Raw genomic sequence first — 11,062 nt, forward strand, 5'->3', positions numbered from 1 at the left:
AGGGTAGGCAACGCATCTGCAATTGCGAATGTCTATGGGCAGCGGTCGCTTCGCCATTTTGGCGGATTCAGGTGGCCGCTTGCTCGTTTGCCACCTAATTTATAAAAAAAAGGTTTATTCTATTGTTTTAGCACTTATATACCTGAGTTATATTTGTAGAGGTGTGCAATACCGTACAGGACGTGTCCGGTTGGAGGCGAGGCGAACACACCGCCCGCTACCGCGCCGTCCAGCATACCATGACCCACAAAACCTGATGAGGTCAGCATTTAGTTATCAAATTATGTTTGAAATGTGATGTGTAGGAACAGCAATTGCTATAACCAAATAAAAAGTGATTTCTTTTAACTGATGATGAATGTTTTGAACGATTTCTTTAAAGTCTAATATTTTTTTTTAACTAACCAGAAGCAAAAGGTTCATGTCCGGATCCCCCGCCGCCGAGTACAGCCACTCTTCCCGTATCACTCTGAAAATAATTGTAATAATGGTTGTTAGCATTTCTGCATAAACTGCACAGAAAATCAGTGGCAAACCCAAGCGAGCTGTTTTCTAAATATAGTTTTAATGTCGTTTTATTGCGTGGTAAAAAAAAGAATCTCAATTCCAACATTGTATCCAATACAATCGTGTCTCAGTAATTAAATTACCTTGGTCCTGACAGTGACGACGCGGTGTTTAGGATGCAGTTTGAGTGCGGGGTAGACAGCAACCACGCCGCGCAGGTTGTCGTCGACACACGTCTCCGGAGAATTAATCACCTTTTTAGTTATTGGCCGACTCGCCATGGTTCAACTCTGGAAGAGCGTTTTATCACTCACAAATCACATCTACCCTAAGTTATTTAAAAATTTAACTTTATATTCCGCTTCTTTATTATCTGAGACTGTACAAAATAACAGAACTTTTGCTTAGTAGGATTTTATAGCATAAATACAGGAAAGTGTTTGCTGAATTACAATCAACATAAAAACATCAACACAAAAATAATTGTATACGACAATTTTAGAAAACAGAATTCGCAAACGAAAAACTACATTTAATTTATTTAGTTACCTTAATAATTAATTATATCCCAAGTTCAATAACAATTTAATACATAACTTTTTTTAACCACAGATAATTATTGCCGCCACGAAACCGTTCGTTGCAGAAACAAGAATGAATCTTAAGATAACATTTATGTTTCGAACACAATCTTATCGCATTACGGGCTGTTTATTAGTTTGGAGATGACCTATGATTAAAAATAAAACAGCCGTATTGACATGCTGATAAAAAATGCGTTATCAAAATTTATGTAAGTATTTACATAACGCATAAAATGTAATCGTCTACTAAATTTATTGGTTTATTTATATTACTAAACACATTAGTTAAAAGTCTACTTTTAATCTGCAATTTCTAGGTATACCTTTCCACTTTCCAGTATGATTAAAAACTAGCTTTCTGCCGCAACTCCGTTCCCGTGGATTTAAAAAGTTAATATTGTGTTCTTCCAGTATATCCTCTACATCTTTCAACAGTTTAGGTTATACACTCCAACTAAATCTATCCATCTTTTTCGCATTTGTAACATTAGTATAATATAGTTCATATTATACACAACATTCGTTGATTGTCTAAATATTTACATAACTGGTACTCACTGGATACGGTCGACTCCGGTATTCAAACCATAATAGATATTATTTTAAACTGTAATAACAAAATTCTTATCTTTATTTGCACACACCTTTTTACTTGAGGTTTTCCCTCACTTAGGACCATTAAATATTACATATTTTTAACTTGTTCCAACTGTTAGACACGATTTCGTTTTACTATTTGAAGCACTTCTCTAGCTAATTCAAACGTGATACTAATCTTCGAAGCATGTAAAAGGAACTCAAAGAAAACAGATATTGAAATATGCACCTTATTCTATTTAGATTAAGTTTACTTTCAGGTTGGTCTTCTGTTTGTATCTAACATTAGGTGATGTACTAAGGATGTACTAGAGATACAGGTTTAAATAAAAGTGAAAATATTAGTTTTTTTTAAACATTATCTTCTATTTCAATCTATTTGAAAATTTTGGGATAACACTAAGTTTTTTCATATATCTTCTGTATTGGAAACATAAATGATATCGTAACACAAGATCTAGCAAGAATTTTTAAAAAAAATTTCAAGTTGGTTTAGTTGCATCTAAAAAGACATGGATTGCGTGACAGGTGACATGATCAAGAAGGGAGTGACTGTGATGACGTATGATAGTTATTTGGAAGACAAAAACCAGTCGCACCCTACGGGAGTAGGATAAGGAAGATGTTGAAATTCCTCTAATGTACACTTTGGATCCACTCCTCATACTAACTATTCATTATTTATTACGTAGTTACATCACTATCACCAAAGAATAAATTACTCAGTCCGACGACGGAAGTTCTATTTGCGGTCTCGGTTAATCCAGTTCAATCCGCCATTTGCTTTATAACCTTGGATTCTCAGATTCTTTGTTGCCATATATTACATTGTTTTTAACACGTAATCCTTCTGATTTTAACTAATTTTATCCTGCGATCTCTACGAAAAAAAGTATGCCTATGTGATTTTCCAGACTATCCTCTACATCTATGGCAAATTTCACCTAGATCCGTTCAGCAGTTTACGCTACAAACTTTAACAAACATCCTTCCATCTAAACTTTCGCATTTATAATATGACGTAGGTATATCAGCCACAGGATCCCATTTAAACACCATATTCAGTATTAATGTACTCCGAAAAGAATTAAAATAAAAAAAGAAACGTTTAATTTCTAACATTTAATTAACTAGCAGGTACAATTAATCTAAATTTATACAAATTAACTTTGAACTGTGAATGTATTGGTGGCCCCTGTGAACTGTGTAATGAAGCCTGCAATACTCCGCCAAGCGCCGCGATACACGATGCGGTAAGTGCCGGGTGCGGTGCCGGCGGGCACGTGCCACTCGTACCGCACTCTGCTGGTGCCAAATATTGTTGAAACACGCTCCCAATGGAACCTGAAATGGATTTTTTTTATTATAAGGTGGCAAACGAGCAAGCCCCCAGAGTACGACGAAATGACGAAACGACCGCTGCCCAGACATCCGCAGATGCGTTGCCTACCCCTAATGGACGGAGGAAGAGACGCACACATACAGGTTATTTCACCTACCTATGCGTCTCATACACCCTCAAATCTACTTATCCTTCCCATCCTTTCCTGTTAAGAAAACAGTGAATAGGAAAAGGAACTAAAATCAGGCCTCCGGCCCACGAATATAAAGGCATAACGTAACATAATTTTGAATTTACAAATCTTATGCTCAGTTTCCCAGTTACATTTAACCATTCGTTAGTGTATTTGCTTAGCTTCATGAATTGCGTTTCCGAACCACCTAACTTGAGTTTTACTCGTTAAAACTTACGTCAAACTAACAAACCAATCACTAGATAATGATACAATTAATGTAAACTAACCTAACATACAAGGGGAAACAAAAAAATCTGGAATAAATGAATGAAACTTCGGAGTCCTTATTAAAATTATCTCGTAATGTAAAGTAACTAGTCATGTGTGAAAAATTTAAGAAGTTGCAGAAATATTGCCTAAACTGGACGAAGAAGACTTACGGAAGCATCTGACTGTCTTTGCATCGCGTCTCCTGTCAAATTGGTAGTGTACAAACTTACCTAGTCTCCCAGTCTGCGTCAGTAGCGACGGTGAACCATTCCCCTTCCTCGTATCTCTCCACGTCCGCGTGAGACGACTCCTGTCGGATGTCGTTACGTGGGTTGGCAGCGACCTGAATGAAATAAAAATGATATTTTAAAAAAGAATTCGCAATCATGGATCATAAATACATTGAAAATTGAATTGTATTATAAAAAACTTAGTTGTTAATTTTCACGACATTATGATGCAAAACATACAATAATAATAAGAGATAAGATTTATTTTTTTGTATGTGTTGAATAACTCAAAAAACACTGGGCAGATTTCAACAATTCTTTCACCATTAAAAGGATTCGTTATAGCTAAGTAAACTAGGCTACATTTTTAAATTTCACATAGAAAATATCGCAGGCAACACTTATTTTTATTGATAGTATTTGGGATTGAATTACTTACGAAAGTGACGCTAACAACGTCTCCTACTCTGACGGTAGTAGGAGGGGATATCAGAACGTCACCAAAATTCCTGCCGATGGGCGTGGCGTCCAGAATGACGGGCGGAAGCAGAGAGGACGCGTTCCCTCTATGGTCTTCTGGCTCTGGACCGGGAGGTACAACGCCGCCCTGGGATAATGTTTTATTCCATTTGAGAAGTGTTTTTGTGTAATTTTTTAGAGAAATAAATAATTTAAAATTAACTAATTGTCTTTTATTTACTATTTACTGACGCACAGTTCTAAAAATCTAACTGTACAGTACAACTGACAGAATTTTACCTGAACTAATAACTTAACGGTTCAAACAGGCGTTATTTTGTAAGTTACAATATAGATTTCGTCAATTTGAAAAGGCTAAATAAATGCGGACGATGTATGTTTAAAAAGTTCTACATAAAAAGTGTTCGTAGTACCACTTACATCAATAGCAGCTGCGGTTAATTCAGCGAACTTGTTGAGTAGAATCTCGAGTGTGTGAGGTCCGTACAGCGTAGACGCGGCTTCGTACCTTTGTACCTATTACAAAATGTTTAGTGAAGTTATTGATACAAGTTCATAATAGTTCCATAATAAAATGTGTCGCCAGCCGATGATATAGGTGGAATAGATCGAGGGGCAAGAGAAAACTTTTTTATTCCAAGAAACGTTGTATTCTTGATTAATTTATCTTAATAGTCGGTTGCTGGGGAAGCCACCTTCCCCCCTGTCCAGCTCTGTCGACGCCTTCCTACCAAGACAGGTTAAGGTGAGATTTTTGATAATTATAAGGCAGTGGTTTGTTGATCTGCTTTCATCATCATCATCATCTCCCCTGCCTAATCCTACTCCCGTAGGGTCGGCGCACCGGGTTTTCGTCCTCCAACGCTAGTTGGTCTGCTTTCATATGAGTTTAAATTGCAACTGAGGACTTCGACACAAAAACCAATTTAAAGTAATCTATTTACATACCTGATATTCTTCAAAAGTGCTGACATAATGTATATATTCATTAGTGAGCCCGGCGACTTCGACCCTGGGTTGGTATCCGCGGGCGCGCATGACGTCACCGATTACGTCACGAATCCTCCTGCCAGACATAGTGGTGGGTTCCCCCGGCACACCCGCCACCGCAAACCCTCCCAGCCAGATCACTGTTGCTGATACTATCTGTGTGTGCCACGGGATTGTGGAATTCGCCTGGAAACAATCAATTTAACTCAATAATCATAATTAAAATAAATAGTTACTACCTTACGCCCGCGATTCCGTCCACGTTGAATAAAATCATGAATAAAATGTGAAAGATTAGATGGATGGATGTTTGTTAGTTCGTAGCCTAAACTACTGCACGGGTTTCAATAAAATTTGATATAGATGTAGAGGATAGTCTGGAAGAACATATAGGGTACTTGTTTTTGTTTTTTTTAAATACCACATGGACGGAGTCGCGGGCAAAAGCCAGTATTAGTATAAAGTAAGAATTTATAGTCAAAGATATATTTTTAATTGTAATTCTAAGAGTCTGTTACTTACCCTTGCCGTAGCAAGTAAGATGGGTTTAGGCGCATGACACTTGATGTCTTCCAAGGTTGGACTCATGATAGCTCCTAACAGTCCGTCTAGTTCCGGATTGCCTGTCAGTGTGCCCTGACAAGATAAAACTATTAACTATATCATCAACAAGCAATAAGTAAAGGATTTTTAATGTTTTTTACTAGTAAAATACATAAGACACTGTTTACTTTTTATGTGTTCTGTGCCTTAAAGTTACCTGTGTTATGTTAAACACATTAGCGCCATCTGTTGTCCCGGATCCGAAGCTGTATCCCAGCGCTGGCTTACAACCACTCACTGGCTCGTTCTACATCAAGAAAAATTATTAACTAGTAGCCATTCTAGTTTATAAATTTAAATAGAAAAGAAAATAAACACTTGCAGTAATAAATCTTCTATTAACAGGGTCGTATTTCGGCACGACCTCTTGCGGCATGTCGATAAACTGATGCGTTACTGCTAAATCACCTTTTAGCTCTGTACCACCACTCCTCAATACCTCCTAGAATAGAAAACAAAACGATTATTTACATTTGGTTATTCATACAGTAGAATGTCTACTGTTGCTAATTATCGTCTCCCATAAACATCCTCCAGCAAAACTATATATGCATTGCCTGCTTTGGAAGTAACGATACTTTCGCTTCTTGATCTTTTAAGGTTAGGGTCCTCCCTCAGTCGTATGGGTTTGTAAATACCACTGAGGAAAGACCATACCACAACAAGGCTGTGCAAAGCAAAAGTTTCGCAACGGTTGTAGAATGCCAACCATCGAGATGGTATGGACGTTCTATAGTGTGGTTCATTGACGGTCCTTACCAAAGCAGCTTCAAACACAGTTGTACCAATGATCTTCGTACTCTCATACATGTCCTTGCCGGGTCCGCCGGCAAAGCAGCGCTCCATACGATCACATAACACGAACTGGTTATCGCATATCTTGCCGCTGAACTCACAGCGTGCTTCCTGAATATTGGGCGAAACGTCGCCGAGGTTCGCGGGGAAGAATCCGGCTACAATTGGCTGGAATGCATCGAGGAAGAATAATACAAGACTCCATAGCAAGCTTGTTTTTAAAGCATTTAAAAATATAAAAAAGAAAAAACAAGAAAGAGGAAAGAATTGACAAGACAATTTGTATTTAACTCAAACGTTAAGTTCGAATTTCGACTACGCATTTCATGAATACACTTTACTATTATATAATGTCATTAAAACTATCTTCGTCTCACCCGTCGACTAGGGTACATAGTATTGAGTTCCTTCTCCAAGCGAACAGCCGCATAACCCAGATTGTCTGCGGAGATGAGACGGTTGGTCATGTTCATACTGGTGGCGTGCAGCGGGAACCAGGTAAGCGCGCCGTGTACACTGCCATCTTCTCGCTCTATACGAATTTGCGTCAATACTGCGTCTGTGTTCCCATCGTAACTGCAAGAAATTTATACTGCTAGAATATGCACTAAAGGTATTTATAATTTCTTATAAATATAACTTTAGTTCTTTCATCTTCTATCAAGAAGAGACTGATATAATAGTGGATTTCTTAATAAAAAAATAAGTTGAATCAATTTAATTCTTCTTCTTAGAGTTATTTACCGTTCCCTCTCCTCAGCAGGATTGTTTTCGTAAGAGAAAGGTGAGCGGTTCTTCTGCACGCCTGGTACTCGAGTCTGCCCAAAGAACAGCCGCGCCGGCACTATGTTCTCATGCGCACGCACTATACTCTGCATCAGACAGACAAGCGATAAAAGATAACTAGTCTTTTAACGGATGTGTTGTTTATTGTGCTGAACTGGTTTTTATTAAGACGCCAAAGACACATAATCATAGATTTAATTAGTTAATACAATCTTACTGTCCATCAGTCTATTTTTTAAGGATTAGAAGGTACCCACCCTGGTGATTCCAGCGACGTACGCGTTGTAACTCTCGCGGGAGAAGCCTAAGATGGTGATGTCTAATAGCAGATCTACTAGATGTCCGCCAGGAGCGCTGTGTGTGTGCGTACCCGTCAGTATCACGTTGTTCAGCGAGTACATGTCCCCGTACAACTCCTGGAGATTCTTCACCACCTGGATAACATATTCATAATTAGAATTGTTGAAAATTCAAGTTCTTCTATCAGAAACTAAGAGTTCTAATTCTGAACAGTTTATGTTAAGAGATTATCTTCAGAGTTAGAACGGGCGCAAACTTTTGAATAAATTATCGCACAACTGATGTGCGATTGTCGATTGTTTCGTCGCCCATACTATTTAGTTGCACAACTAAATATCGAGTAGTATGCGCATCACCATATAAGCTTATATGAACCAAAGGGAAACATGTAATTGTGCGGTAGTTTAGTCCAAGGTGTCCGCGCGCTCTTACTATTTCGAATTGAAATTGAAAATTTGATTCTAGGTTTCATATGTTGTATTTCCAAACTCACCTCTCGTCTAACACCAATGCCGATCGCGAGTACATCAGCAGTGACAAGCACTATCCTGGTGTCACCCTGCACGAAGAGGAAGGCGCGGGAGAATTGCCGCGTGTGAATACCGCGACCCGACTGCCCAATCTCCGCGTATCCCATCTAGAAGACCATGATTGATGGACAGAGAAGACAGGAACAATGTGAATTACATAATGATGTGTATGGGACATAAAGAACTTGGGTGATAAAGGAATGTAATGCCTATAGTGCCTCTCATCAGAAATCTTCTTGTTGTAAAGACATGAAATTTTCCCAAGGGTCCATTATTATTATTACAATTCGTTAGTTACTGGAAACTGATGATTGTTATTCTAGTAATTCATAGTTTAATATTATATTCATTATCTCTGATATGGTTATTTACAGAATAGTTATAGACTCGTAGAATAATTTACATTCAATGCGAATCGCAAGATGGGAAAATGCAAGATGCATCTTTGTAGGCCTTTTTGTAATGTGTGTACTGTGGCCATATATTTTAAATGTTTTATTTATTTTTAATTTAGTGTTGGCGGTTCCATATTTTTAACGAACTTTACTTATTTTAGAAAAATAAATAAATTTCCGAGGAATTCCGAAGAATTCCGAATAAATAAAATCACGACACCGTCTGTCTGTTCTCCCATCCCTGGACGGTACGGTATATTCGACCATATACTATGGCACTGTACACTTGGCATTGAACGTGTTAATGAATTACATCAGATATCTATAAATACTTACAAAATTGACCTCTACACAAGGTCCTGTCATATCAGCGATGCCTACACCGACTTGGTAAAGAATTTCCTTGGCGATTGGTCCTTCCGTAGTTGTATCCGGCGTAGCACTACTTGTAGTAGTTTCTGTAGCACTTGTAGAGGGTGTCGTAGATGGTGATGTAGGGGGCGGTAGTACAGTGGTCTCCGTGTTATCATTCTGGTCGTTCACAATCACCACTATAAGTGCCACCATGCCACCGATTACAGCAAGTACCAATATTGGTATAATTATTTTACCCGCTAAAGGAATCGCCATTTTCTGAGTTTAGTTTTGTGCTGATCCTTTCAGAGATTATATTGATTGGAATGTTATTATCAGTTGACTCTAATTCTTCGTATTTTAATAAAAAAACATCGCTGTCTTCTTAAGTATACAAGCAGTTGGTAACTAAAAACGAATCAATGGTCAAGGTTCCCTGAAATCCGTGTAAAATGATAGTTTGTCGCTTATATCAGATATAAAATAAAAACAAATGAATAATAACGCAACCTAGGGCTAGATAAAGGTAATCTACATTCCGAATGTACTAATTAAATTCAAGGTCATACTTATAATCTGATTAAAATTAATAATCACACTACTATTACTAGAGGTCATGGGAATATGACGGACGGACAGATTTTTTTACATACATAAATATACAACAATTATTGTACAACTAGCTGTCGCCGGCGACTCCGTCCGCGTGGGATAAAAAACCAAAAGTAAGTAGCCTATGTATTCTTCCAGACAGACTCTACATCTATACCAAATTTCATCAAAATCCGTTCAACCGTTTTGGCTACAAACTCTAACATACATCCATCCATCCATCTATCCATCTAAACTTTCGCATTTATAATATTAGTAAGGTGGTAATTGTATAACTTAACACAATTACATGAATAGAAGTGTCAGGGGTTGAGTAGGAAATAGAAAAAAGAATTGTGGCAACGGGAAATTTTAAACTAGAACATTTACATACTAGAATTGTGAATTTATCAAAATGAGACTCTCTTATTTTTAAAAAAAGGCGAAAAAGGTTACCTTTATGCTACTAACTACGTACTCATGTAAATATTTCGGAATTTGGTCACTATTGGCATCTTTTACAACGACTGTATAATTTAACCATCCCTTTTATATAAAATCGAGGTCAAGCAGAACCAATTAAATTAGAGAAATTTAAGATTAAAAAGATTTTCGAGTATTGGATAAAAATTTAATTATTAAACACTACAATATAAATTACTAGCTTTCGCCCGCGACTCCGTCCAAAATTAAAAAAAATGCCATATAGTATACCCTATGTGTTTTTCCACAATGTCCTCTACATCCATACCAAATTTCATAGAAATCAGTTCATCCGTTTAGGCTACAAACTCTAACAAACATCCATCCATCTAAACTTTCGCATTTATAATATAAATATGATAAACATAAAGATTAACTTACCAACGAAATTTAAACACACTCCGTAACTTAAGACTCAGAATTGGTTAATTTTTTTAACTATGAAAATAAAATTAATATATTAAAAACTATCATTATAATTAAAAAAACGTGTATAATCCGCGCGACCTGCCAATCAGTTGTTAGTGTTGAAAATGTAAAGTGCATACTTAATCAACTATTTCGATAATAAGGTTAATCTTATCTGGATTATCAAAAAAAAACATGTGCTAGTGACAAATGTACTTAATTATTATCTTATAGTCAGGGTCGTATTAACCCAGGGTTGTAAGGGGCGCCGGGTGCTAAGTCTTCGGGGGTGCCAGCCAATAAAATATACGCTCCCGGGCGCCCAATAATACGGCCCTGCTTATCATACTCTTACTAATATTATAAATGCGAAAGTTTAGATGGATGAATGGATGTTTGTTAGAGTTTGTAGCCTAAACGGCTGAACAGATTTCGATTAAATTGGTAGATGATAGTCTGGAAGAACACATATGCTACTCACTTTTGTTTATTTCAATTCCACGCGGACGGAGTCTCGGGCGAAAGCTAGTAGTAAATGTTTAAAAAGGGGTTCGGAACTATAACCTCTTTTAATTTGTTTAAGACGAGCTGTTGCTCGCGACTTTGCGTTAAATTAAAAAATAATATAAACAGCATACGTTA

At 37.2% G+C, this 11,062-nt stretch overlaps 2 protein-coding genes across 2 annotated transcripts; both read right to left on the reverse strand.

Annotated features, from left to right (window-relative positions):
• Window positions 1-134: 134 nt before the first annotated feature.
• Window positions 135-1,971, reverse strand: LOC106111487 (bifunctional ATP-dependent dihydroxyacetone kinase/FAD-AMP lyase (cyclizing)-like). Its single transcript, XM_013293605.1, has 4 exons — window positions 1,650-1,971; window positions 651-797; window positions 406-469; window positions 135-253 (listed from the first exon to the last, which is right to left on the reverse strand). Exons 2-4 carry the CDS (start codon window positions 786-788, stop codon window positions 135-137), a joined length of 321 nt encoding a protein of 106 aa, XP_013149059.1. The 5' UTR covers window positions 789-797; window positions 1,650-1,971.
• Window positions 1,972-2,826: 855 nt separating this feature from the next.
• On the reverse strand, window positions 2,827-10,478 carry LOC106111574 (neutral ceramidase-like). Its single transcript, XM_013293701.1, has 15 exons — window positions 10,394-10,478; window positions 8,921-9,374; window positions 8,153-8,296; window positions 7,617-7,793; window positions 7,318-7,445; window positions 6,951-7,149; window positions 6,538-6,741; window positions 6,101-6,220; window positions 5,936-6,025; window positions 5,698-5,811; window positions 5,134-5,361; window positions 4,606-4,701; window positions 4,145-4,312; window positions 3,706-3,818; window positions 2,827-3,032 (listed from the first exon to the last, which is right to left on the reverse strand). Exons 2-15 carry the CDS (start codon window positions 9,212-9,214, stop codon window positions 2,852-2,854), a joined length of 2,256 nt encoding a protein of 751 aa, XP_013149155.1. The 5' UTR covers window positions 9,215-9,374; window positions 10,394-10,478; the 3' UTR covers window positions 2,827-2,851.
• Between the last annotated feature and the right edge of the window lie 584 nt (window positions 10,479-11,062).

The sequence above is a fragment of the Papilio polytes genome, unplaced genomic scaffold (genome assembly GCF_000836215.1).
Source record: "Papilio polytes unplaced genomic scaffold, Ppol_1.0 DF824158.1, whole genome shotgun sequence".
In the NCBI taxonomy this organism is placed as follows: Eukaryota; Metazoa; Arthropoda; class Insecta; order Lepidoptera; family Papilionidae; genus Papilio; species Papilio polytes.

What these genes read in the sequence shown, in the direction of transcription:
- LOC106111487 (XM_013293605.1), bottom strand. Translation starts at nt 788, where the DNA reads ATGGCGAGTCGGCCAATAACTAAAAAGGTGATTAATTCTCCGGAGACG. An exon ending in TCGTCACTGTCAGGACCAAG is followed by an intron (nt 470 to 650) that starts GTAATTTAATTA and finishes AATTATTTTCAG; the next exon opens with AGTGATACGGGAAGAGTGGC. An exon ending in ACATGAACCTTTTGCTTCTG is followed by an intron (nt 254 to 405) that starts GTTAGTTAAAAA and finishes TGACCTCATCAG; the next exon opens with GTTTTGTGGGTCATGGTATG.
- LOC106111574 (XM_013293701.1), bottom strand. Translation starts at nt 9,214, where the DNA reads ATGGCGATTCCTTTAGCGGGTAAAATAATTATACCAATATTGGTACTT. An exon ending in CTATGTACCCTAGTCGACGG is followed by an intron (nt 6,742 to 6,950) that starts GTGAGACGAAGA and finishes GATGCATTCCAG; the next exon opens with CCAATTGTAGCCGGATTCTT. An exon ending in TTAATAGAAGATTTATTACT is followed by an intron (nt 6,026 to 6,100) that starts GCAAGTGTTTAT and finishes TTCTTGATGTAG; the next exon opens with AACGAGCCAGTGAGTGGTTG.